Here is a 27,034-nt window from a genome sequence, read left to right on the forward strand (position 1 = left end):
GTCCAGCATATAAGTTTTTTTCCTCTAGTACCTAGAACACTAGACTTTTAATAAGCTTCTCAACTTCCATATAGTTTGTATTTATACACTGCCAGAAGTTTAACAGATCTGTCAGGATAGCCAGCAGGTCTGATTCAAAGCTTTATCATTTTAAGTTACATACAAGTAAATAAGCATAAAAACAAAAAAGGTTATCATGCAATGCGATGTCTAAAAGTTTAGTATAAACTCAAGCTTCAATATTAATGTTGCCAAAAACACTACGTCAGAGTTCTTTATTTAATATTAAAGTGCCAGGTTTATGTACAAACTATTACAAATAGTAAAAAGTAAACTTAAAACCTGCTAAGAAGCAGTGAGGTCATGTAGCTTCCCCTACAGTATCTGAGAGCCAAATCTCTCAAATCTAATTTAAGACTGTCATTTCTCAAGCACTTCCAGCACTGAGATAGAAATTCCAGAAACTAGTGATATCTGTGTATAACCTCCCTGTTGCAAGGGATGGCATTTGAGATCACTTCAAGAATTGAGGATTTTTCAGGAAATGATTTTATAACACAAGTTACTCCATCTAAGCATTCTATGAATTAACACCATTGGCAATATCTAATTAAAGAATTTTACTGCTGTAGCTATACTAGCCTCCTCAAAACAGTACCATACCCCCTACACTGTTCAAGAGTGGGATTTCAGTATAATATCCAGTCACAATGTGAATTCATATTGAAAGCAATGTTTCATTCAAAACAGCACACCCATTGTATCTTAAGTGGTCTCAGTTCATTTAAAAGTCTGCATCCAGAGTGAAAGAGTTATCTGTGGGTTTTGACATTACTCCCATCTTCTGGTATTCTCCTACTCGCTTCTCAAAGAAGTTAGTCTTGCCTTCCAGTGAGATATTCTCCATGAAGTCAAATGGATTCTCTGCTTTGAATATCTGAAAAACAAGACTTCTAATCACAAATGGGTTTTCACATCTGGGAGTAGAATGAAAACAAAGAATCAACTGGGAAGTGAGGACTAGGAGTGGGAAAGGCAGTTTAAGTTTACTTAATGCAAAGTAATTCAGTTTATTATCTGGCATGTGAAACCCCTCCCACTCACAGAAGTACAGCATCCAAGGCATGGATGCCTTTTCATCTGCTGCTCTCCTAAAGAAAGGCAGAAGCACAGTGGTTCTTGCAATTGTCCTCTTTCCATCACGGTTTATTTGTCAATATGTATCACATGGGTCTCCATCCAGGACAGTGGGCATTAAGATCAGTGGAAACAACCAACTGGCTTGAAGGATCTTGGCTTTTAGTCAGGAGCTGAAGACTGTCACATTAAATAAATGGTGGAAGCCATTTTACATATTCAAGATTCATAGGAAATATCAAATGAATGCAGCCCTTTTCCAATGAAAGGCACTGCTTATAAATCTTACCTTGCTAAATCCCAGCTCCAACATAAGTCGGTCTGCTACAAATTCAATGTACTGTTTCATTAAAGTGCAATTCATGCCAATCAGCTTTACAGGTAGCGCCTCTGTCAAGAATTCCTGCAGGTATGAAGAGGGGAGGTTAGTACAGAAGGCCTCAGCATACAAACATTTTATTATCTAGAACAGTGGTTCTCAAACTGGTCCACAGACCACTATTCAGGTGGTCCAAAGATAGTTCTCATGTGCAACCACGCAGGCACACACCTTAGAGGGAACTAAGGACCACCCACCTAATTAGTGGTGCTGCGCAGAGAGGGCACATCCATCACAGTAGTCTTAACTTTCTAATGATATTAAAATCACAGTTGTGTGATTTTATTTGTAGAACAAAAAATTTTTAAATATAGTGCTTTTATCCAAAGTGCATTACAATAATTAGCTAACAGTACAAACATTTGGAAAGATTAGGTGATCCACCCTCAGCAATTTTCAAGTGGTCTGCAGGAAAAAAAGTTTGAGAACCACTGATCTAGAGCAGTTTCATGGCCTGATAGTTTTCTGTCTTTTAAGCTAAAATGTGAGCATTTACTACCCAAAACAAGGAAGACCTGCTCACCTGCTCTATCCTGACAGCATTGGTAATGACTTCTCTTACTCTTTCCTCAGATGGTTTGTGAATCAAGTGCTTGAACATTAGGCAGGCAAAGTCGCAGTGCAAACCCTGAAAAGGTGAATGTGTAGATATTATTTCAGGAACATTGATTAGAAGTGCCACCTCTTCAAATTTGCCTCTGATTTTAAAAGCCCATAAATCAGACACCATCTTAGTACTCAAACCCCAGGATGATTTTCCCCTAGAGAAAATGGGTCACTTTGTAGTTTCCGCCTTGGCTTTTGAATGGAGAGGCAAAGTGCACAATTAAGTAGGCAGCCTTCTTACTAGACTTTCCCTCCAATCACCACTGTAGTGGAAACAGTTTATACACTCACTGCCTCAATTCAAGTCTTATTTATTCCCAGATATTGTTTATCCATTTAATTTAGCACCAGACAATTCATAAGAATTATAAATAATTGTTTTGAAACATAAGGTCATTTGTACCTTGTGGTGCACTGTAATAAGAGATTGTTACAAGGTTCTCTCACCTCATCTCTGCTGATGAGTTCGTTAGAAAAAGTGAGTCCAGGCATTAACCCTCTCTTCTTCAACCAAAAGATGGATGCAAAGGAGCCAGAGAAGAAGATTCCTTCCACTGCTGCAAAAGCTACTACACGTTCTCCTGTCAGGAAACATTAGTGTAAGTTTTGCACTGAAGTAAATGTTTACCTAGCCTTAAAATTCAAAGCATACTGAGAGTTTTCCATTCATGAGATTCTCTCTGGAACTGAAACAATGGCTTTCTTCACTACAAAAAACAAGTGTTAAATAACCCATGTACAAGGCTGTAAGAAAATAGTAAGCCAGGATTTCCTCAACACTTCTTTTCTGATGTAGCCATGGCCTGAAATGTTATCATGTTACACTAACATTCTGATCAATTTTAGTCTGTTTTGACATCCTGCAAGTCAGAACCCAGAGTGGTCTGAGAACATATGAGCAAAGATTTAATACTCAAGGGATAATGGGAATTTCAATTGCCTCCCACCTGCCAAGGGAGGCAATCAAGAATCCATAAAGCAGATGAAATATTTATCCTTCAACAGAAGCAGAGTTCCTTAGGAGGAATAACTATACATGCTTCCAAGCAGCTACAGAAAAACATACTGCCAACTAGAGACACTGGTCATAAGGGACCAGTTGGAACTAAAAATGCAATCACAGCAAAGGGGAGCCTCTGAGAATAATTTGCTTTATCTGAGACTACAACCTTCTTCCAGAAGGAAGGCAAATAATCACTTGCCCTTTGGCCACACTATCCTTTGGAATGTGGAGAAGCATGGCTATCGAAAGCTTCACTCTTGCTAGGAAAGGAAACATTTAGCATCCAGTAAATGCACAGTTCAGAAATGCACTCACCAAATGTTGCATGTTTGTCCCCAATCCACTGCATGGCCCAGTCAGCCTTCTTTTTAACACAGGGCAGCGTTTCAATGGCATTGAAAAGGAATTCTCTGGAAAGCATATAGTACATTAGAAGGGGAAGAAGTCAACACACCAGTGCAGTAGGTATTTGCAACTAGCTGTCATAACAGATTTGTCGTTGATTAACCTGAATTACCTGCAACTAACCAGCACATTTTGAAACCAGTATTTAAGAACTTTTCTACATTAAGGATTGTCACCTGTGTAGCCACACTGGTGCTAATCCCAGCATAGACATACTGTATATGTGCTATTTATCCCTTATATCAGCCCACCACCACTGTTCCAGAATTCCAGTGCATCAATCCCTGTTGTAGTCTGAAGTGTACTCATGGCCTTTCAAACATTTTGGTGCACAAACTGCAGGTTTCAAAGTCTTCTTGTGATAAGCTTTCTAAAAAACTGTAGAACTAATCCATAAACCTTATTTTCACATACTTAATTCTGAAATCTTTCAGGCTCACTTTGATATGTTTACATCAGCCCAAGGTAAGGTTTAGTTTGTTTTTAAAGTTGACAGTTTTAGCACTAGTGTTTTAATAACTCAAAGGCAAAGTTTTAAAGCATCCAGCTGTGTGTATCTGTAGCTGTGAGAAATGAGCATGGTTTACTACATTAGAAAAGACTGGTTGAGAAATAGTTATGACTTGCTGACAATGGTAGTACATAATTTCAGTTTAACCACACAGCAGGCATAGACAACCATTACATGGGAAGATGCACCAAGTTTTAAACCTGAGATTTCAGTGTACAAGTCAAAAAGATACAAGCTATAATGGTTCCCATAGAAACTGTTCTAGGTCACTTAACTTATCAAGTAGCCAATGCAAGTGCCTCTCATATTAGAGTGTAGTCCAGTTTTAAGTATCTATATAGATTGACTTTGTTTCATCCCCTCATTTATCACTTATTGAAGTTAAATCTGTTTTGCTTTTAATCTCAAAGTCCAGCCTCCGGTACAGTTTGTTGCACCTTACTGTTCTGTAATATATAGGGCCCTACCAAATTCATGGTCCATTCTGGTCAATTTCATGCTTTTAAAATTGGTCAATTTCAGTTGTTCATATCTGAAATTTCAGTGCTGGGTCTGAACCAAAATGGGATCATGAGGTGGGTATGCAAAGTTGTTGTAGTGGGGGTCCCAAGATTGCCACCCTCACTTCTGTGCTGCCTTCTGAAGGCAGCACCCTCTTAGCTTCCTGTAGAGTTAGAGGATGTTCCCAGAGATGGAGGTGGGTAGATCTTCCCCATGCTGCTGGGAGCACCCCAGTCGGGTGCTCCTATCTGCTAGTCCGTGCCAAGGACAGATTAAGGGAGGAGCCCCCAGCCAATTTGGGGCCCCCCAGGACAAATGGGTGCCCCAGTCCCAGAGGAAGAACCCCCCAATCCCGAGCTGAAGCAGCAGGGGGCAAAAGCCCCAATCCTGAGCTGCAGAAGCCCACATGGGAGGAGGAACCCCTAGGCTGGGCACTGGAGTCATAGAGGGGGGCACACAGACACCAAGAATGCCCCAGCTGCAGCTGCCAGGTGCAAAAGCCTCCAGCCTGGCAGAAGCTGCTGTGGGAGGAAGCGCCAAGCTCAGCACCAGGACCTGGAGTTGTGGCAGGAGCTGGCCCAGGGTCGGGGGAGAAGACAAAGCCTGGAGTTGAGCTTCTGGGCTGCTGCAAGCGCAGAAGTGAAGGTGCACCAACCTCATTTCTGCACTGCCTCTGGGGGTGGGTCTGATCTCCTCACCAAGAGCAGCCATGCAGGGGATGGACAAATCCTGTCCCACCCCAGCATGGTGGGACTAGCAGCTAGAAGCCCCAGGCTCCCAGCAGGAGGGGAGATCAGATTTCACAGGGGAGGGCTGATTTCATGATCTGACACTTTCTCACAGCCATGAAATTGGTAGGGCCCTATGCCTGCAGAGTTCTCCACGGTATGTTCACCAGTCTAAATTAAATTCTCAATCTTAAAACAATACAGAAGGGACTTAAAACAGAAGTATCACTACTAGATTCCACCAGGACTTTACAGCAACTTGAACATTTCATTATGTGATACTAACCTTTGTTTTGGATCTTTAATGTAAGTATCTATGAGCAGACTGTACATTTCTGAATGTATGTTTTCCATAGCAATCTGGAAGCCATAGAAACAGCGAGCTTCTGTTACCTGTACTTCTTGGCTGAATCGCTCCACCTAGAGGAGAAACCAAACATGACTGTTGCAGAAAGCATTACCCACTTAACATGTTGCAGTTATTTGCTAAACCCCCACAAGTATCTCCAGTTTTGCTGTACACCCCCTATGGTCTGACAAATGTTTTCATGTTCAAAAGCTAAGCCTAGTGTAGTGCATTAGAATAACAGGCTCCTCCTTAGTGCCAGGAATCTTAGGTTCTGGCTTGATCTCATCTTAACTCCTTAAGTATTTGGCCATAAGGTAACATTGCACAGTTTTCCCATCTCTGCTTTATCCAGGGCAGGAAAGTGGAGCATTGATAGAAGTATAGTAATATTTTGCACTCCTGCAGCTAATGAACAAGCATTTTACATCACAGTATAAATGTTATTTCAGTCTCAACTGCCCTATAAGATAAGCAAATACTGCCACCAGTTTAGATGAAGCAAACAAGATTGTGGAAGTGATTCATTCCTCTCCTCCCCCCACCCAAAAAAGTGCAGTCACAGAGCCAGGTTACCAGACTCCCAAATCATGTATTCTTACAAAGCCATCCTCTTTCCTCCCAAGAAGGAAAGCTTAGTTCCTGAAAAAGTACACAAGAGTCCTGTCTTACAGAGCAATCCCTGATTTACTGAGTGCAACTTCCCCACCCTCTCCCTCACCAAAAAATGGATTATAGATTTAATAGGTTTTACAGCAGAAGTAGCTCAACAGGTGCTATCTCATTAATAGGAGTTTTATTTGGACAACTTTGTTAACAGAATGATTTCCATTTTAGGATTGCTCTTGTGTACTTACCAAATTCTCATTTACAATGCCATCACTTGCTGCAAAGAAGGCTAGGACATGTGAAATGAAATATTTCTCCTCAGGCTTCAGGGACTCCCAGTGTTGAATATCTTTGGAAAGATCAACCTGAAAAACAAAAGCAGACATTTACAATTTTATCATTGTACTAAAGAATGTACTTCTAGATAGATATTTAGAGCAACGTTATACTGTGTATTAAACATCCCATTTTCTCAATGGTCTGTGAACTAAAATACCACTGCAATAAATGAAGTTTAATAGGTTCCTAGAACCACGGAAAGCTGTGCTTGTTTTATGTCACTTTTTCAAAGCTATTTAATCATACATTTGATATAAATTAATCTTTTGAAGGCAACAGTACACTTAATACACAAGCAGTCACTGCTGGCTCTTACCAAACTTAGGCCATGTCAACACTAGAAAGTTAGATTTGTTTAACTATATTGGTCAGGAGTGCAAAAAACCCACACCCCTGACCAGCATAGGCCAACCTAAGTCCCCATGACAGCACTAAGTCAAGGAAGAATTCTTCCATGGACCTAAATCCACACCTTAGGGAGATGGTTTATGTACACCAACAAGAGAACCCCTCCAATCAGCACAGGTAGTTCTAAACAAAAGCACTACATGGGTACAGTTTTAAGGGAAGACGTACCCTTTGACTGTAAGCTCTTTGGGTCATGGACAATCTTTATTGTGTTTGTACAGCACCTAGTACAATAGGGTCCTGATTCATGACTGAGGCTTCTTGACTTTATTGAAATGCAAATAAAGTAACACTCCGGGGAAAACATGCTCCCTTATGAGCTGGACTGAACTGTAATGTCAGGTGGGTTTGTCCACTGAAGCAACCAGAGCAGGGATTGACTAATGGGAGCCCCTCACCTCTTCAGCTGTCCAGAAGGAAGCCTCTGCTTTCTTGTACATCTGCCAGATATCATGGTACTGGATGGGGAACATGACAAACCGGTGGGGATTTTCCCGTAGGAGGGGCTCATCTTCCAGATTGCTAGGAGCTTGTGTCACTGCTTTGGGTTTCAACTAAAGGAGGCACAACAGGAAAACTTGAGTTCAACATTCCCAGTATTGGAGACCTCCCATCCCAAGGATGGGATGAGAGTGGGAAGGAGAGGAGGAGGAAGAAGAGGCAGGAAGCAGCTGAGGAGGGGCAGAAAAAAAAAAGACAGGGAATTCCAAGGAGGGAGAGTTCATAGAATATCAGGGTTGGAAGGGACCTCAGAAGGTCATCTAGTCCAACCCCCTGCTCAAAGCAGGAGGGATCCCCAATTAAATCATCCCAGCCAGGGCTTTGTCAAGCCTCACCTTAAAAAGGTCTAAGGAAAAAGATTCCACCACCTCCCTAGGTAACCCATTCCAGTGTTTCACCACCCTCCTAGTGAAAAAGTTTTTCTTAATATCTAACCTAAATCTCCCCCACTGCAACTTGAGACCATTACTCCTTGTTCTGTCATCTGCTACTACTAAGAACAGTCTAGAGCCATCCTCTTTGGAACCCCCTTTCAGGTAGTTGAAAGCAGCTATCAAATCCCCCCTCATTCTTCTCTTCCGTAGACTAAACATCCCCAGTGCCCTCAGCTTCTCCTCATAAGTCATGTGTTCCAGACCCCTAATCATTTTTGTTGCCCTCCGCTGGACTCTTTCCAATTTTTCCACATCCTTCTTGTAGTGTGGGGCCCAAAACTGGACACAGTACTCCAGATGAGGCCTCACCAATGTCGAATAGAGGGGAACGATCACGTCCCTCGATCTGCTGGCAATGCCCCTACTTATACATCCCAAAATGCCATTGGCCTTCTTGGCAACAAGCGCACACTGTTGACTCATATCCAGCTTCTCCTCCATTGTAACCCCTAGGTCCTTTTCTGGAAAACTGCTGCCAAGCCATTCGGTCCCTAGTCTGTAGGGGGCATGGGATACTTCTGACCTAAGGGCGGCGGGGGGGAGGGAGAGCCCAAAGTGGGGCGAATTGGGGTTCCCCCGACTGAGGGCGGGTAGGGAAAGAGGGCGAGGGGGGAGGCAGAGCCCGAAGAGGACGGGGGAGGTGGAGGAAGAAAGGGTGGGTGAAGCCGCCCGCGCGCTGGCGGACAGGAGCATTTGGCGCCAAAACAAAAAGCTGCGGGAGGCTCCCCCTGCAGCCCGGCTGGCCGCCCACTCTCCTTCCCGCCATCCCCAGCCCGGCTGGCCGCCCACTCTCCTTCCCGCCATCCCCAGCCCGGCTGGCCGCCCACTCTCCTTCCCGCCATCCCCAGCGCCCCGGACTCACCGGCTTCGCGTCCGCCTCCTGGAAGATCTTCCGAGCGGCCCTGGTGGCGAGGACCCGCGTGGCGCTGAGCGCGGGGGGCTGTAGAGACACAGACAGCGGCTGGTGAGAGGATCCGGCAGGGGCCGGGCGCCGCGCCCGGAGCTGGGGCGAGGGGGGGTGACGGGGACACTCACCGTGTTCTCCTTGTCGGTCAGGACCAGGTTCTTCATGGGCGACAGGCGGGGCTGCTCGTTGCGGACGGAGAACGGGGCCCGGGCGGGGATCATGGCGGCGATGGCGGGCGGGCAGAGACAGGCGGTGACTCCGGCTCTCACAGGCAAAAGCGACGGTGGGGCTGCGGCGCTCCCGGGGACACTTTATATTCCCTTCGAATTTGGCGCCAGAACGCCAGGCTGCCCAATCACAGCGCCAGGCACTGCGCCAATCCCGAACGGGGCCGTCCCCGCTGCGCTCCCATTGGCCAGGGACCTGGCCGCGCCGCGCTCCCCGTAGTCCCACACGCGGGAGCCGCCAAAAATTCCCACCGCTCCGCCCTTCTATTGGCCAGCGCCTCGCCACCCCGCCCCTCAGTTTTACACAAATTGGCATCAGCCTAAAGTCCTTGCCCTCCGCCTGGACGCTTCCATTGGCCAGAGCCTCAGCTGGACACGCCCCTGGATCCCCCCCCCGTCCCCGCGCGCCTGGGTTCCCTTTTCTTCGTACCCTTTGTTGCGTTGCCCCGCGCCCACCGGGGGCAGGACAGTCTGTTCTTACCCCACTCTCACTTACAGCGCGGGCGGGTGACCGCATGGGGTGTTTGCAGACTCCGGAAAAAGGAAAAATGGATAAGGGGTGGCAGAGGGGCTGGCTGCCTTAGAGTGCTGTCTCCCCAGAGCTGCTGATCCCCATAGAGCACTGGTTTTTAACCTTTTTTCATTTGCAGACCCCTAAAAAGATTGGAATAGCGGTACAGCCCCCTTTAGAAATCTTAGGCATAGTCTGGGGGCACCCAGAGGTCCGTGACCCACAAGTTGAAAATCAGGGCCTGGTCACAGACCGCCCCCCCTACCACCACCAGGCAGTAGAAGAGCCCAAGAACCACAGAAGAAGCAATTCTACTCCCTTGGTGGAGGGTCCCAAAATCCCAAGTGTCAGCAATTTAGGAACCAGTGAAGATTAAACCTTTCTGCTGTGCTCCCATTGGCTCAAATGCCCCAGGAGGGCATTTTACTCTCTCTTCTTTTACTCCCCCTGAGTTACTGATGTTTTACATCCTGAAACATAATGGTCTTCTGTAAAAATGTAGCCCATCTAATATAATGTTGGATGTTCACATTTTCTATATAAATATATTTCTTGAATCCTCCTAAATTGAATGCCTCAAATATATCTTGTGGCAGTGAGTTCCACCAATTAGTTATGCACTGGGTAAAGTATTTCCTTTTATACATGCTATATATCTTACCTTCCCATTGAATGTCCTCTTGTTCAGATATAATTCAAAAGGTAAAGTAGGAGAGGCCTATTGACCGTCTCTGTGCAATTTATTATTTTGTATCGCTCTATCACATCTTCTCTCATCTACACCTTCTCTTCTGGTGTAGACAAGGTCAAAAGCCCAGATCCTGCAAAGATTTAAACGTGCATAACTTCATCCATGGGAAGAATTAATATGTGTTATATATGTGCATAAATCTTTGCAGGATCAGGGGCATATGAGAAAAATGTGTACATCTACTGTGAGTTTCATCTCAGATTTTGGTATCACATGGCCAAAATTTGTGTTTAGGATGGAGCTTGGTAGAGTATCACCATTTATTTTCACACACACACACATACACACTTGCTACTTTTGAGGGAGCATTGACTTTCCTGGAAAACAAATTATGTATGCCACTTGATTTCATACATTTCTTCTTTTGTCAAATGGTGAGGCACGAGAAAAGTAGAAAACTAACTGAAAGAAATAAAGATTTGAGGGAGGTGATTGAAGAAGGTATTTTCAGGACAGAGAGAGTGGAAGACTCTTCTAAAGTTAAGTGGGGTAGTTTGAGGAAGAAAAAAGGAGAGCCACAAGTGGGAGGAGAAAACAAAAGAAACAGTCAGTACAGGAATAGGTAGAAGATAAATTGTAGGAGGGGAGGAAGACCCAATTGCAGAGCCTTGCAGGAAGGTTGAAGAAAAGGAGTTTGAAATTGACAGTCAATAATTAAGATTAATGATACTGTTTTATTATTAAATGAGCTGATAGCCCCTGAGTGTTATGTGATATTTAGTACAGTGTCAACTCATGCAGTAATAACAAGGGAGGAGGTGATTACATATACCTTGTTGGACAAGTTTGAACAGGATGAGCTCTCAGAGCAGTAACTCTCACTTGCTTCCTCATGGGAATAGACTAGATAACAAGACACCTGCTGCAGCTGCTATGTTGCTTGGCATTGGGAAGTGTATTTTTTCAGACAGGTTGTTTTTCTCCCTCTAGAGGAAATTAAAGCAAGTTTTTCAGTCAGTTACACAACTGTGTAAAACAGCCTAGCCCAAAGCTTCTAAACCTCTAGCTGCTGCTGACCTTTTTCCCCTCTTTTCATGACACAATACATGATCACACTCAGCTGTATAAAAAAATGAACAGAAGTGTATGCAGCATTGTTTTGCATTAAATGCAGGTTGCTCTTATTATTTAAACGGCGGCATCACTTTCTTCTCCTTACCCCTCCCCCAACTAGAATGTACTTAGCTCACTATGACTTGCAGAAAATTTAAATAAATAAGTATAGACAGGATGTGGCTTGTCGTGGTTTCCAGATGTGAAGGAAGGGATGTGTCAGTCCTGCAAGAGTTCCGAATTAATGTAAATGCAGCTTGATTCCAAGAAGAGTTAGAATATATGTATATACTTTGGGATTTAGAGTTATTACAAAAACTTACGTTTTTCTCTATTACAATAAAATCATTTAGGTGTGTTTTTGTCACTAAGGTAAAGAATCTCGGGCCGCTATATTACAGTACGCAAAACAGAATATGCAGTATTATGATGATTATTGTTTTACAGAAAGTCATAAAATCTATAGCACTCAAACATCCTCCTGACAGTGTCAATGGAGTTACAGTAGCGATGAATCTGGCTTATATAATTCAGCAAAGCTCTTAAGCACAGGGTCAACTTTAATTAAACTTTAAATGTAATGAGGTTGTGTTTAAAGTGTCTGTGGGCCCAGTTCTGGGAGACACAGAGTGTTCTGAAATGCTATTAATGTCACTGGCACCTAAGCACGGGCTTAAGTGCTTGCCTGAACGGGGGCCACAGGTCTAAGGGCCCAATCCTGTGGTGTGCTGTGTGACTACTGTGAGGTGTTCAGGATCTTAAACACCCAATGAAGTTGATGGGAGCTTAGAGCGCTCAGTACCTCGCAGGATTGAGCCCACAACCACTGACCTCTGAACACAATTTCTTTGCTAATATGGGACGTAGCACTGCTTTAAAGAGAATGATTCTCAGACTAAGGTCTGTGGGCCAAAGAACACCTTGGTAAATGAGACAAATGTTTTAAGAAACAAGCAAAGGGGACTGCCCATACAGGTGGATCCAGGGCCGTCCTTACCCATACGCCCTGCGCAGCTGCGTGCTGCTCCAGCCCCTCCTCCTCCTCTTCCCCATGGCCTCTGCCCCAGCCCTGCCTCTTCGCACCCCTGCTCCACCCCCGCTCCACCCCTTCCCCAAAGCCCCTGCCCTGCTCCGCTCCCACCCCACTCCTTCCTACCCCTGGTCCACTTCTTCCCCATGGCCTCCGCCTCTTCCCACCCCTGCTCCATCCCAGCCTCGCCCCCACTCCACCCCTTCCCCAAAGCTCCTGCCCTGCTTCGCCCCCACCCCGCCCCTTCCCGCCCCTGCTTCACCCCAGCCCTGCCCCCACTCCCCTGAGGAGTGTAGAAAGACTGGACCTGCACTCACCAGCGGCTGGAAGTGCAGGGGCCCGGCCCCAGCCGTGCCACCGGTGAGTGCTGGGAGGTGGTTCCCCCCGGTCCCCTAAGCCAGCCCCGCCCCACCCCCATGGAGGCCTGGGGCCCCACACCCCCCTCCGCGGGGGGGGGACACGCTGTGTTGGGCCCCAGAATAGCTAGGGACGGCCCTGGGTGGATCAATGGAGAGGGGGTCTCTCCCTTACATAGTAGTCTGCTGACTGAGAAAGTTGGGGCTGATGACTTGCTTGTCACAACTCTAAAAAAGATTAATGGTGTCACTAGACAGTAAGCAGGGCATCTTGGTACTTAAACATGTCCCACTAGATTTGGGGAGAAACAGAAGAGTCCTCCCTTTCCACCCCTCTCCAACTGCATGATTTGAGTTTTAACTGACGTCAGATATTTCTGTGTTTTTAGCTCTTCCCTGTCCCCAACCCCAGTGATTCCAGAAATCTCCAAACAAGTAACATTATCACACTAGGAACTAGCATAACATATACAGCCCCTCCCCATAATACTATCTACTGCCCCCTCCGTAATGCACAGAAGCTCCAATCCATTCCACCATCTTCTAGGAAGGAGCCTGCAGTAGACCTAGCACCACTGACAATAGCTCAGGAATCATCAGTCTCTGCTGCAACCAAAGTGGTCTGCACTCCTCCCAAACATCCAGGGGCTCAAGCCCAGGGGTTTTAATGAGTCCTGGAAGCCAGCCCTGGCAGCTGTGAGGATAATAAATGGTTTAAGTGTAGTGATAGTAGTTCAGCAATCAGTTTGCTATACTTTAAAGTCAATGGCACGTGATCAGGCCTTACATTGTCTCACTACCTCTGCAAGAAAAAAGGTCTTAGAAAATGTAGGGTTGCTCTACATAGGGAGTTTTATCAGTATAGTTAAACTGCTCTAGTCACACTGTTAGAACTCCCCATGTGGACACACTTTCTGCAAGAAGAGTTTCTTTTTTCAGTTTAGCTTATGAGAAAAAAAAACAACTTCTTGTAGAATAAGAGTATCTACCCAGGGAGTTATACCAATATAACTAGAGCAGTTTAACTATTTCAGCACATTTTCCCATGTAGACAAGCCCTTACTTAAGAAAGAAATGGCTGAAATTCTCCATTACTTCTGTAGGTCTCTAAGGCCAGGTCTACACTACACACTTCTATATAACTACGTCGCCCTGGGGGTGTGAAAAATCCACGCCCCTGCGTGACGTAGTTATACCGACCTTAACCCCCCCTATAGACAGTGCTATGTCCCCGGGAGAGCTTCTCCCACCAACATAGATATCGCCTCTCACAGAGACGGAGTTATTAAGCCGACGGGAGAGCACTCTCCTGTCGGCATAGAGCATCTTTACCAGAAGCACCAACAGCTGCTGCTGCGCTGATGCAAGTTTTTAGGCTACATCTACACTGGAAACTTCAAAGTGCTGCCATGGGAGTGCTCCCGTGGCAGTGCTTTGAAGTGTGAGTGTGGTCACGTGCGAGTGCTGGGAGAGAGCTCTCCCAGCGCTCCTGGTAATCCACCTCCACGAGGGGAATAGCTCCGAGCGCTGGGCGCACAGCTCCCAGTGCTCGGAGCCTGCCCACACTAGCACTTTAAAGCTCTCAAAGTTGCTGCACTCAGGGGGGGTGATTTTTCACACTCCTGAGCCAGCAAGTTAGAGTGCTATAAAATGTCAGTGTAGACAAGCCCCTAGTGTAGACCTACCCTAAGACAAAGGTGACTCAGTAATCCTGGACTTTGTGAGCTTCAAAGTCTCTCTTCCTGCTGCAAGATGCCTTATCTTTACTAGGGAAAAAAGGCATGTTCTTAACTTATGACCTGGCAAATGAACCTTTACTTACAATCCATTTATTGTGTTTTAGTTAATAACAGGTGTCAGTTTTGTTCTGAATCTACCTATGTTGCGGTATTGGACAATGGCTCTCATTCAGAGGGCAAGCAGTTTGAGAAAGCAGTTCTTGCTGGGTGGGAGACACAGATGAGAGCAAATCTGACAGATTTGTTTTTTTCTCTGTTTTACTGCAAATTCACTGCGGAATGTATGGGGTCATTGGTTGCATATGTATATTTACAGTTAACAAGTCAAATAGTTAAATTAGGTGTGGCTGCTGTTTTTCAGTCTGATCCTCAGATGATTTATCACTAGCTGATGACTGGCATTTGTTTCAGTTTCTTTTTTGCTTGATTCAGGAAAGGAGATTTGCATACATACCCCCAGCTAGCATAAACCGATAAGTGCCTCAACATAATTAAACATTTTATTAAAGCTAATGTTGAAAAAATTATATAATACATCGGTTGGGAAATGAGTGTCTGTACATCTGTGTATAGTACTAAGATTATCCACAAATATAAAATTTGTTTTTAAAAGTCATATGATACATAGAGTACATAATCAGCCATAACTCAAATTTAGGTGAATATATTTAACAATACAGTTTAGATATTAGAATCCGAATACTCGGATACATCACTCATGAAAAGTTGTACAGAGATTTGGTTGTGGAAAGCAAAATACATCAATGAGTGGAGATTGTCCCTCAGTAATTGAGAATTAAGTAAGTTGTTCATTTAAAAAATACAATCCATGAGGAAAGTATTTCAATTACTTTCCTGACTGTTCCTCTCATCAGAACTCCAGCTCATCCCTCCTGGTATTGCCGATGTCCGGTGATGTGTTCTATGTAGATGTCCCTCGACCACCTGAGGGTGTCAGACACCATGAGTTGCCGCATCAGCCGAGTGTAGCATTGACCGATTCTGCATTCTCTCAGCACTTGTTCGTTACTGGGGTCCCATGCACCTAAGGCTCCAACGATCAGTGCGTGTGTCTGGACCTGGTAACACTTAGCTCTCAAGGTTTCGGCCAGAGGGGCATATTTCTCCACCTTTCGAGCTCGGGCATCATGGAAGGCTGGGGTCCTGTTCTCGAATGGCACTGTGATGTCCACCATGATGATCTTCTTCCAGTCCTCGTTGGTGATGATGATGTCCGGTTGCAGTTGGCTGTCGGTTCTGGGGATGGTGGCATTTATGGCAACCTTCTCTACAGGTGGCGGGATGGCTCTGGCCAGGCGATGGCTTTGTGTCAAAGCTGCCAAGCTCTTGAATGGGGCTTGCAGCTACACAGGACGTGGGGTAGCGTCTCGTTGGCATAGCTGCACTTCCTGCATCACTTGTCCCAATTCCTGTGGCTCCATTCAGTGGGATGCAGTTGAGCCGGGCCCTGTGGATGAACCTCCAGTTGGCAAATCAGGTGAAGCTGGCCCTGGGGAGGAAGTGGTTGCTGGCGTCCCACTTGCATGTCACCTAGAACACCTTGCCCTGGTCCGGCTTCCGTCTCAGGTTTTCCATGTATTGGCAGCGGATGGCATCCTTCAGGGTCCTCTCCAGCATGGTTCTAGCTCTCGGAGTGATAATAGTGTGATCTGTATTCTTCACCTGTGGCACCAGGACTCCCAGCTCCTGGCTTTTACTACACAAATGTCATTCATGTACTGAAGTTGATGTATATGTTATCCACCATAGGCCATGTGATGTTATTGACATGAACTGTGACCGTATAGATCATTGTTGCAACCAGGGTCCTATGGCTGCACCAGATCTTGTACAGAAGAGATCAAGTGGGGTGTCTATGGAAAGGTTGTAGTTTTCTGGTTATGAGTATGCTGTCTGTATGTGTGTTTCATTTTTGTATTTGAAGTTATGAATATTGGCTATGTACTTGTATCTCAATGTGTTTGATTCTAAGTAGCTTCAGTGAAGTATTTGGTCAGCTTCTTGAGAAAGGACTATTCTCAGTAAGTGCCCAGTCAGGAAACACTTAACTGACAATGGACTTTGGGAGACACCAATCCACATCTGAGCCTTCCTGGGTACATTCAAACTAACATGTAAACAATGGCGTTAGCCTGAAAAAGCTGATTCATTCATAGACATGTGACTTGCCCAGGTGGCTACAAACTCCATCTTGTTGCTGTGACTTTGAACAGAAGAACAAAAGGGTTTCCGCCCACAAGAGAGAGAATATAAAAGGCCCTGGAAGCCCCTCCATTTTGTTTTCAGCTGGCTTAAGAGATAGCCTCTCCACTCCCAAGAGATGCCTGAAAGAAACTGGAACAAAGGACAGTAACTACGGGAGTGTGAGTGATTGCTGGACCCAGACTAGGAAGGAGTCCAGTCTATGAAAGAAGCTTATTGGAACATTTCTGGGGATGAGATTTCATCTGTATTCAGTTTCCTACTGTATTAGGCTTAGACTTGCAAGTTTTGTTTAATTTTGCTTGGTAACTTACTTCGTTCTGTCTGTTATTACTTGGAATCACTTAAATCCTACTTTTTATACTTAATAAAATCACTTTTGCTTATTAATTGAACCAGAGTAAGTAATTAACACCTGGGGGAGCAAACAGCTGTGCATATCTCTCTATCAGCGTTATAGGGGGCAAACAATTATGAGTTTATCCTGTATAAGCTTTATACAGAGTAAAACGGATTTATTTGGGGTTTGGACCCCATTGGGAACTGGGTATCTGGGTGCTGGAGACAGGAGTACCTGCTAAGTGGTTTTCAGTTAAAGCCTGCAGCTTTGGGGGACATGGTTCAGACCTGGGTTTGTGATTATGTTGGATCATATTAAAGAAGTTCTGTATTAAAATCACAAATGAGTTTGATTCCCCAGAGTTTAAATTCCAGAGTATTACTAATTAAGAGGTCTCTTGGTTTTTGGTGCTGTTTCTCTCCCTCTATGTGTGAAACTTGCAAGCTGCTAATTGTGTTAGTACATTCTAAGACAGAGTCTGTTCTCAAAGCAATTCTTTGTAACAACAACTACTCACAGAGTGAGACTCAAAGCAATGCTCTGTAACAACAGAAACAGCATCCAGAGACTCCCCGCCCTTTTGTTATATTCATCTCGCTTTCTTAACAATTATGATTAAAATAGAGATAGAGGATGTATGTGGATGGATGCTTGGTGTGGATAATAACTGAATTATCAGGAGGTGCCAGCCTAAGAATCCAGTGTCCATCGGCTAAAGAAGGTGTTAAGTGGAAATAACCAGAGGACCCCCGGAGGGCAGACTGGAATCCATCCAACAGCCTCAAGAATGGGAGAACCAAAGAACAAGTTAACATCTGGCAGCACGGAGCTGTCAGGAATGTGCCATCTGCTGATTGATTCAGCAACAGCATGATGAAGCAATTCCCATAGACTGGCATAGGAAGAAATTCCTATAAAAATGGACTCTGGAAAGTGAGAACTTTGGGGTCTGATTCTGCAAACCAACTTCCAGGAGCATCAGATGTGCATCTGACAAGGCCCTGCTCCCTCCTCATGTCCAGGCCACCTGGCCAGTGGCTTGGCATGAGCAACTCTAAGGCTGGTAACTATGATAACAACCTTGCAGAACCTGTGTGTGTGTGTGTGAATGAATGTGTGAATAAATATGAAATTGAATGGAATGTTATAGCTATAACTAATTGATTATTTCTGTATTCACAATAAATGTGGCATTTTGCCTTTTCCCCTTTAATAAGATCCTGCTGGTTTTTATTTTATTGGTATAACATTTGCAGCAGGCTAGTGTGTCTGGCTCAACAAGACAGGGTTCTGAAGTCCCAAGCTGGCATGGAAAATGGGCCCAGAGGTAGTCTCCGCACATCAGGTGGCAGTCCCAAGGGGGTTTCTGTGACCCCACCCATCACAGGCCAAACCCTGCAAATCTCACTTAGAACTGGACCCTAAAGGTGCTGAGCATCCTCAATTCCTATCAACTTCTGTTGAGGTTGAGAGTGCCTCACACCACATGGGAATCGTTCCACACCTTCAGGCCTTTTGCAGGCAAAACTTTCATTGATTTTAATGAGAATTTTGCATGTGTAGGAGCTCCAGGATTTGGCTCCCCCTTTTCATTAGTAATTGTTGAGAGATGGAGATCTGTCTGACTTTCACTGTAATGTTTCTTACCTAAGACAGAACTCCATACAAAATAAATTACAAGGCCTCTGTAGTGACTGTTTCGGCAGGAGTGCAGTCATGTTGTTTAAATTAGCAATGATTTGTTTTAATAAACCTCAGCTGAGAAATCTAAGCCAGAAGAAAACATTCTATATTAATTAGATTTGAGGCTGATACTGTGTTTAGAAGTGTGGCCCATTAATACATTAAATCAAATCCTTTCTCATTAGCAATTCTATAACCTGATTACCTGAAGACAAAGTATGAGACTCTCAGTAGTTAATGAACAGCTACTGAAATAATCTTTTGTCAGCAAACAGACCCTTACAAACACTGCGGGGGTGGAGTGGGTTTCTTTTGTTTTGTTTTTTTGTTGTGTTGTTTTGGTTTGTTTAAACATGGCTTCCACCTATTTAGCTTCCTTAACGGCCAGCTAAAATTGTTAGTGCAGAGCCCTTTCTGATGGCATAGTGTCAAGTTTTTATCCCTGTTACTCACTGTGAATGTAGTTTCACTCTGCTGCAGTCCGTGGAGCTGCTCAGGTAAATTGGGAATTTGGACAATGGGTAGTTCAGGACTGATCCCATACTGAAGGCAATGCGAATTTTACTGGTGTGGGATCAGGCCCTTTATGGTAGCAAACTAAAGTTCTTAAATAAAAGTTAAATAGTCATGTGATTTAAAATACAGACTGTTAACAGAGTGAATTATGGCCTGAAGACACTTTAAAACCTGATGATTTTTCTCTCCATAACATAATTTGTTTTGGTTGACTGTTATTTAGTGAGTGCACAATAAGAATTGGTAAGAATCAAACAGAGCCCTTTGGGTCAAATCCAAAGGCGCCCGTTACCCTGCATCCTCTGGTGGCCAGTGAGACTGGTGGAGCTGGAATGTCTCGTAGTTGATTCAGGCAGTTAAAAGGCAGAGCTCATTGTTCTCTCCTCCCTCCCTTCTTTTGGAGGCAGTGAATAAATCAGAAGCTACATGGTATTTGCAAACTGACCAGTTAAGCTTGATGTAAGGACTCTAGGCATCCTGTTGGAAGTGTAGCTCACAGCCTGATTGTGCCTTGGGGTACCAGCTTCTCCTCCACTGGGTTGACAGCAGTCTTTCCCAGTTGGTGTGGTGATGTATGGGCCTCATCCCCACTCCCACTTCCTCCTTCTGTCACCATAATGGTTTGCTGGCCTCATGTGCTATTGGGCCATTTTTGCCTGAAAAATGTCACTAGCCGTCTCTTGACTTACTAGCTCCATGCTTCCTCCAACTCTAGCATTCCTTATACAACGCTCCCAGTATTCTGCTCCCCCCACCCCCAGCATCTCCTTTTTGATGGCTTCATCTCCTTTCAACGGCCCCCAAACCATGACAACTTCAAGTTCCCCATAAGATGAGTCCCAGCTCTCTCCCTCCTTTTTGTCCCACGGATAGGGCCCTATTAAATTCATGGACTGGGAAATCTGGCTGTTGTAGTGCTGCCCTTACTTCTGTGCTGCTGCTGGCAGCGGTGCTGCCTTCAGAGTAGGTGCCTGGCCAGCAGCTGCTGCTCTCCAGCTCATCCAAGAGCTGGTTAAGAGGTGACTTAACCTTGGAGAGGGGTAGCTCAGTGGTTTGAGCATTGGCCTGCTAAACCCAGGGTTCAGAGTAGCAACCGTGTTAGTCTGTATTCGCAAAAAGAAAAGGAGGACTTGTGGCACCTTAGAGACTAACCAATTTATTTGAGCATAAGCGTTCATGAGCTACAGCTCACTTCATCGGATGCATACTGTGGAAACTGCAGCAGACATTATATACACACAGAGACCATGAAACAATACCTCCTCCCACCCCACTGTCCTGCTGGTAATAGCTTATCTAAAGTGATCACTCTCCTTACAATGTGTATGAAAATCAAGGTGGGCCATTTCCAGCACAAATCCAGGTTTTCTCACCTCCCCCCCCAAAACACACACACACAAACTCACTCTCCTGCAGCAGTCCTGCACAATGGTCCCCTCTGACCTAAATATCTATGACTCATTCTCACCACTGTCCAACCACTCACTTAGCAGTTGCCCACAGGCCCAAGAGCTCCCACAGAGGGTGTTCAGTTTCTGCCAGCTGTGGCCATTCCTGCCCCATGACAGCCCTAGAAAATAAAAAGCACCAAAAAAAATTGCAAAATAATGTTTTAATTACATTTTGGTTTAAAAAAAAAGGAAACTATTTTTAGTGTCACACAGATTTACATGAAAAAATCAAAGAATAAAAGGCAATCAGCAGACACACAATGTACTTGCTTCATAGGAGATCATCACTGCTGTGGTTTGCTCTTCCAATTTAGAATAACGCTTGTCTTTCGAGTCCAGACTGAGGTAGCTAATATTCTTCCAGGTCCAGGCTCCTTTATGCACAGGCATATCCATTAGTCAGAGCTGTCTATCCTGGATGAAAACGATCCATAAAGCTTTGTGTCATTGGCATATTCCTGATGTAGCTATCTGTGTTGACGCACACTGTCAATACTAATGTTGTTTATGTCTGTACTAACATCTTAGAATAACGCAACTGAAAGAATAATAAAAGCCAATTCTCGTCAGTGCAGTTCACTTTCACTTCTATTTCTAGTCAGTGTCATGGTATTCTTCTGCCCTGGCAGAGTCCTGTTTGCATCTGCAGGGGAAGGTTAGATGAGACCTAAACTGAATTTATTGACAAAAATATAAAAGCAGTTATATTTATATTAGGGTCTGCGAAATCTCTCTCACTACAAAGTCTACATTCTGGGTGTAAAGCTAGTTGCAGAGCATGGATGACCCAAAGCTGAAAAGTTACAATACATCCTGTTCAGGAAACTAGTCCAGTCATGCCCTGCATGCAGCATCCTTGGCTTTTGCAACATTATTTGAACCAATATCACAGGCATGAAAATCAAAATTCTGGCTGAAGGGAACTTAGATGCTATGATAAGCTTCACATGCACATTGTGAATATGCTTCAGGCATTTTTTCCAGGGGCTTAATAGTGAAAGTCATATTCATTCTTTGTGTATATGTTCAATTGTCCTCTAGAGCAGAGGTTCTCAAACTGTGGTCCGTGGACCACCAGTGGTCCACGAGCTCCACTCAGGTGGTCCATGGATAGTTCCCTCTAAGGTGCACTCCTGGGCGGCCGCACACAATAAAATGACGGGCCACCCACCTAATTAGTGGAGCCACGCAGTGGAGTTGCTGTGATAGTCTGAGTGGTCGTAGGGTGAAACAGTGGTCATGGTGAAGTTTTTAGGTGGCCTTTAATTTGCTGTAATACTTGAATGCAGTGTATCACCTACATGGTCTTCTGCAACGGTTGCTCTCACCTCAGTTGTCCATTCCTCCTTTCTAACAGATCTGATTTTTCCTCTGTAATGATTCCAACTATCTATTTCTGCCCCTGCAGTGTTGTCACATGAATTTGAAAGAAAACAATAGCTTGGTTCAATTGGCACTTTCTCTTTGTATCCTTCCTCTCTCCTATTGGCCACATCAACCCTAGTACAAGGCATTTGCTCTTTGCATGCCATAAGCAACTTGCTTGACAAGAAAGTCTTCCAGGGTTCAACATTTCCTGAGGCTATGATCAAAAATTATCAGAACTCCCCTCTCTTCAATCATCTGCTCTCAGCTGGGCTCAGTAGAATCCAATGCAGAACAAGGCTAATGAGCAGAAGCTTTGAGTTCAAAACAGCACAGTGCAAGGGAGAAGGGGGAGACGGAGGCCAGAGAATCTTTGCTGTTTAGGTTTTATAATCCTAGCATCCTTATTAGCATACCTCAGTTTGATCCCTCACAGTGTAATTGAACGCATGTTTACCCAGTCACATAGATACCATAACACGAACACACACAAATCTAGCACTCCCTCACTCCCCTCCTTCCTGTCAAGGGTTGGAATCAGAAGTCTCATTATCCAAACAACTCGACAGCATATGAGTAAGCAGATGAAAGGAACTGGTCATAATGATCATATATTGTGCACTCTCTCACGAGACCAGGCAAGCTGAGCAGAAACACTGATCAAATATCTCCAGTGCACCTTATTTACAACTGGAAATTTCCTGGGGTAGCTCTACACAAGTATTCTGGGGTTCTGTGTGAAATTATAAATGTCGTTGCATGTTTGTGTCTGTTACTTCCAGGTCAAATTGCTCATTATTCCAAGGAAAAAGCTGGCTTTTCTAAATGTACATTCAAGCTCAGATCATTGTTTTTAAAGCCCACAGCCCTGGTTGGAAGAGGGTGCAGAGGTCCGGCCATCAGCAGCAGTGGCAAGAAGCAGATTGTCAGGATGTCTTCTGTGGTACTGGGGGAAAATGTGCTTAACTCCTTCCCCTATTTTTCATCTCGTAACATCCTTACAACACCAGCTAGTAGGAGAGGGGGAGGGCCAGGCAGGGTCTTGTCCCTGGTGTTTCTAGTATGCATAATGCCAATCCGTGCTATCACTCCTTGCACCTTGTGCACAAGGAGTGCAAAAACAGGATTCTGGCCTTTTCCTGAGCAAGTGCACCAGGTGGGGGATGGAGAAGGAAAGGGCTCCTACATAGGGGCAGTTAGAACCAAGCCTTCCATTTAGCTTTTAGATTCCTGCTTCAGTGCTTTCTAGCTTGCTCACCAACACCAGTAATTAGAATGTTGCCGGCCAAGATCAGCCCTCGTAGTCACATTGTCTTTGGGTTCTTCCCTCAGTTGCAGTGGTGTGCAATGCAGATGCATGGGTGTAACCAATGGCAGCATTTGGCCCTGCAGTTGGAAATTGGGGGTCAATGGGAAGACTCCCATTGACTTCTGTGGGCTTTGGACTAGGCCCTTGAGTAATTCCACTGATGATGCACACATTGGAATAGAATCCAGCTCTTCCTCTCTGAGCCCTGGAGAATCAGCTGAGAGGAGTGAAGAGCAGTGAAATCTTATTTCTATCAATAAAGTCAGTAGCTATAACTCGACCACATCCAGGAAGTGTCATATCTACAATCACTTCTCTGATAGCAACCTCTCTTTTAAAACAGTTTTGCCACGTACAGTCACCAGAGGGGGCTCTCTGGCTTTAGATCCTGATCAGGCACCATGCATGCCGGGGTTTGGCTGACTTTTACACAGTGCAAATTATTGAGTAGGGGTTTGTAGGGTTTTTAGTAAGGGCCATGCCCAGTCGTGCAGAGCTCTTGCACTGAGCACAAAGAGGAGACAAGGCTGATGCTGACAAACTTGTTGTCGTTCTTTAGGAGGAGAAAAAGCAGTATTGCTATTTTGCTCAGATTCACCAGGGCAGTAATTCAGGAATCCCATTACCTTTGAGCATCAGAAGAGGCAGGTTAAGATTAAAATGGTTCCAGCTAGTTCAGGCAGCTGGGGTGCAGCACTGGCAAAAGACTAGTGAATAAAACCCACCCTCTCCTGATCTTATTTCAATAATTTGCACTGATTTCAAAGCACTTTACAAAGCAGGTCAAATACCATTATTTCCATGGGGGAAACTGAGACAGAGATCAATAACCTTCCCAAGGCCACAGACTAAGTCAGAGTTAGGAATAGAAACCAGGTCTCCTAAGTCCCACACCATGTCCCTACAGTCCTGCCTGGATGGGCAAAAGGGTTCTGAGTTTCTGTTGTGTTAGCTGAATCAAGTTAGCATAACATGAATGAAAGATTTAAGGCATTGGCTAAACTGCATTTGAAGCCATATTAACTGCTGACATTTACCCTTTATAGACATTAGCTTTGTTCCATTCCTCCGGAACGTCTCCAGGTTTCCAAGATTTGTTTAAAATAGCATTCATGCTTCAGAGCTTCTCAGCTAATTCTTTTAACACTCCTGGGTGCAAGTTATCCACTTCTGCTGATTTTAAAAGATTGGTTTTAATACAGCTAGTTGCTATTTAACATCCTCCCTAGTTACTGATGGAATGGGACCTATTTCATTGTCAGATCTGAATACATTATTCTATGTCTTTCCAAATACAGAACAAAGAAATGCTTATTGAATACTTTTGCCTTTTCTGCATCATGGCTGACCATTTTACCATCCTCTCTTAGTACTGGCCCAGTACCATTGCTAGGATTTGTTTGTTCGTTCCTGATATATGTAAAGAATTTTTTCTTATTGTCCTTAACCGTACTAGACATAGATGTTTTTTTCACTGATACCTTTAGCTTCCCTATCAGTCATTGGTATTTCCCAGCTGCTCTTTGTACTCATAGCTGTAAGATTCCCTGTTTTCTCATTTGTTAGAGAGACAAGGTGGGTGAGGTAATATTTTTTATTGGACCAACTTCTGTTGGTGAGAGAGACAAGCTCTCAAGCCACACAGAGCTCTTCTTCAGGTCTGGGAAAGGTACTGAGGCTTGGCTTACACTAGAAAATTGTCAGTTTAACTACGTTACTCCGGGGCGTGTAAAATCCACAACCCTGAGTGGTGTAGTTAAGCCAACCTAACCCCCAGTGTAGACAGTGCTAGGTTGACAAAAGAATTCTTCTGTTAACCTACCTACTGATTCTCAGGGAAGTGGATTACCTACAGCGCCAGGGGGACCCCTTCCATGGGCATAAGTAGTGTCTACACAGAAGTGCTTCAGCCACGGTGCAGCTGTAGCATTTCAAGTGTAGCCCACAGAGTGTCACAGCTAATACCAGGTGGATCTGATTGTTTAGCATAGGTAGTTAACACATAGTGTAAGGGACCATTCAAGGTGAAAGTGACCACCACTGCAGTCATAGGACCTCTGTAGTCACTGGACAAAAACACCTTTGCAGTCATATGGGAGGTTAGTGGGTAACAGATTGTTGTAACAAGCCATAAATGCAGGGTTTTTATTAAGTCGTGAGTTTTAGTGTCTAGCAGAGTTATGAATTTAAGCTCCCAGGCTCGTCTTTTGGAGGTGTTGTGCAGGTTTCAAGGATGGAGACTGAGTGGTCAGATATGGAACAATCTTTGCTCTGTGAAAAGAGCTCACCCACAGGTGTGGTATTTTTGTCTTTTATCGTTTTTCTGTGTGAGTTCATTCAAGAGCATAGTGATTGTCTGGTTTCACACACATAGTTGTTATCGGGGCATTCAGTGCACTGGATGAGGTACACCACACATTGTGATAGGCATGTGTAAGTAACCCTTCTGCCAGGTGGAGTCAGCAGCAACAAGGGGCAGGTTCAATATCTAGGGGCTCCTCTTAACAATACAAAACAGAACCAGCTCGACCCCCAACTCAGTAATCTGGGAAAACTAAACACCAGCCCTGGGCATGGCTAAGAGGCAATACTTCCCCTCTCCCAAGCATTGAGTCTATGAGTAACAAAAGAGAAGGCTTAATAAAAGGGAAAGGGAACCAAACATTAGTTTGGGAAAACATTCCAAACACATTCAAAATCATGCAACCATAAGCAAAACCCTAACCCCACTGTATGTTAGGCAGTGTCCTTTGCCTCAGTTTCCCACCTTGGAGTGGGAAAGTCCAACAAATGAATGTCCCTCTAGCCCATCACTCCCTCTGCTGCACCCCACTCACAGTTGGCGGTCCTTGGGTAGTGAAGTTCAGAGATGTGTTTGCAGGGGTTCACCACCCACCCCAGAAAAGGGGGAGGGAGCATCAAGCAATGTCTCTGTGCTCACTGGGCACCTCTGCAACTGGATGTTTGCTGCTGCCACTTTGCTGCTGCTGCTGCTTTTCTGTGCCACCGCCGGCTGCATGCTGCCGCCACTGAATGCTCACTGCCACTTCTGCAATGCCGGGTTCTAAGTTTCCACCCCTTCACCCTGGTCTTTAGTGATTACAGCTCTTAGTGAGTTTGCTGGGTAGCAAAGAACCTCACTATCAGAACAACCTCTGCATTGTCTTTCCTTTCACCACAACACCAAGTCAAAGGCATAATCCCCAAACCTGTTTATCAGCGATGGCTTTCAGTTGAATCTAATTACTCTGCCTATACACACTAGAAAGGAAAAGGTCAAATAACATCTAGAACTCTTTTAGTAGCATCCCCGCCACCAGCTACAAACATCACATACTCACTGGGATTTGGCATCCCTTCCCCCTGCTTAGCAAGTGAGGTTCAATTTAGGGTGACCTCAATCAGGGCAGATTAAGTACAGTTCTGCTGCTCTTTAACTCGTACAATAAGGATAACAACATGCCATTACCCCTGCACTCAATTTAATAATATTATTAAGATAATGTTGAAATAAAAAACGGTACAGAGTTCAAGCATAGAAGTTTCTGGTTGTCAGGGAATAAGGTACAGATTATCAAGGGGTGCGAAATTCGGTTTAGGAGCTGGTGGAGTAAGGATTACATAATAATCTGCAATCTCCCCGACTGGGGGTAAAAGTTTAACCGG

At 44.6% G+C, this 27,034-nt stretch overlaps 1 protein-coding gene across 1 annotated transcript; it reads right to left on the reverse strand.

Annotated features, from left to right (window-relative positions):
• Positions 1 to 246: 246 nt before the first annotated feature.
• On the reverse strand, positions 247 to 9,110 carry RRM2 (ribonucleotide reductase regulatory subunit M2). The gene is made up of 10 exons (XM_084622381.1): positions 8,943 to 9,110; positions 8,770 to 8,847; positions 7,371 to 7,526; positions 6,474 to 6,590; positions 5,557 to 5,690; positions 3,441 to 3,535; positions 2,570 to 2,703; positions 2,040 to 2,144; positions 1,427 to 1,540; positions 247 to 937 (listed from the first exon to the last, which is right to left on the reverse strand). Exons 1-10 carry the CDS (start codon positions 9,033 to 9,035, stop codon positions 785 to 787), a joined length of 1,179 nt encoding a protein of 392 aa, XP_084478507.1. The 5' UTR covers positions 9,036 to 9,110; the 3' UTR covers positions 247 to 784.
• Positions 9,111 to 27,034: the final 17,924 nt, after the last annotated feature.

This window comes from Lepidochelys olivacea (assembly GCF_965140295.1).
Source record: "Lepidochelys olivacea isolate rLepOli2 genome assembly, chromosome: 3".
In the NCBI taxonomy this organism is placed as follows: Eukaryota; Metazoa; Chordata; order Testudines; family Cheloniidae; genus Lepidochelys; species Lepidochelys olivacea.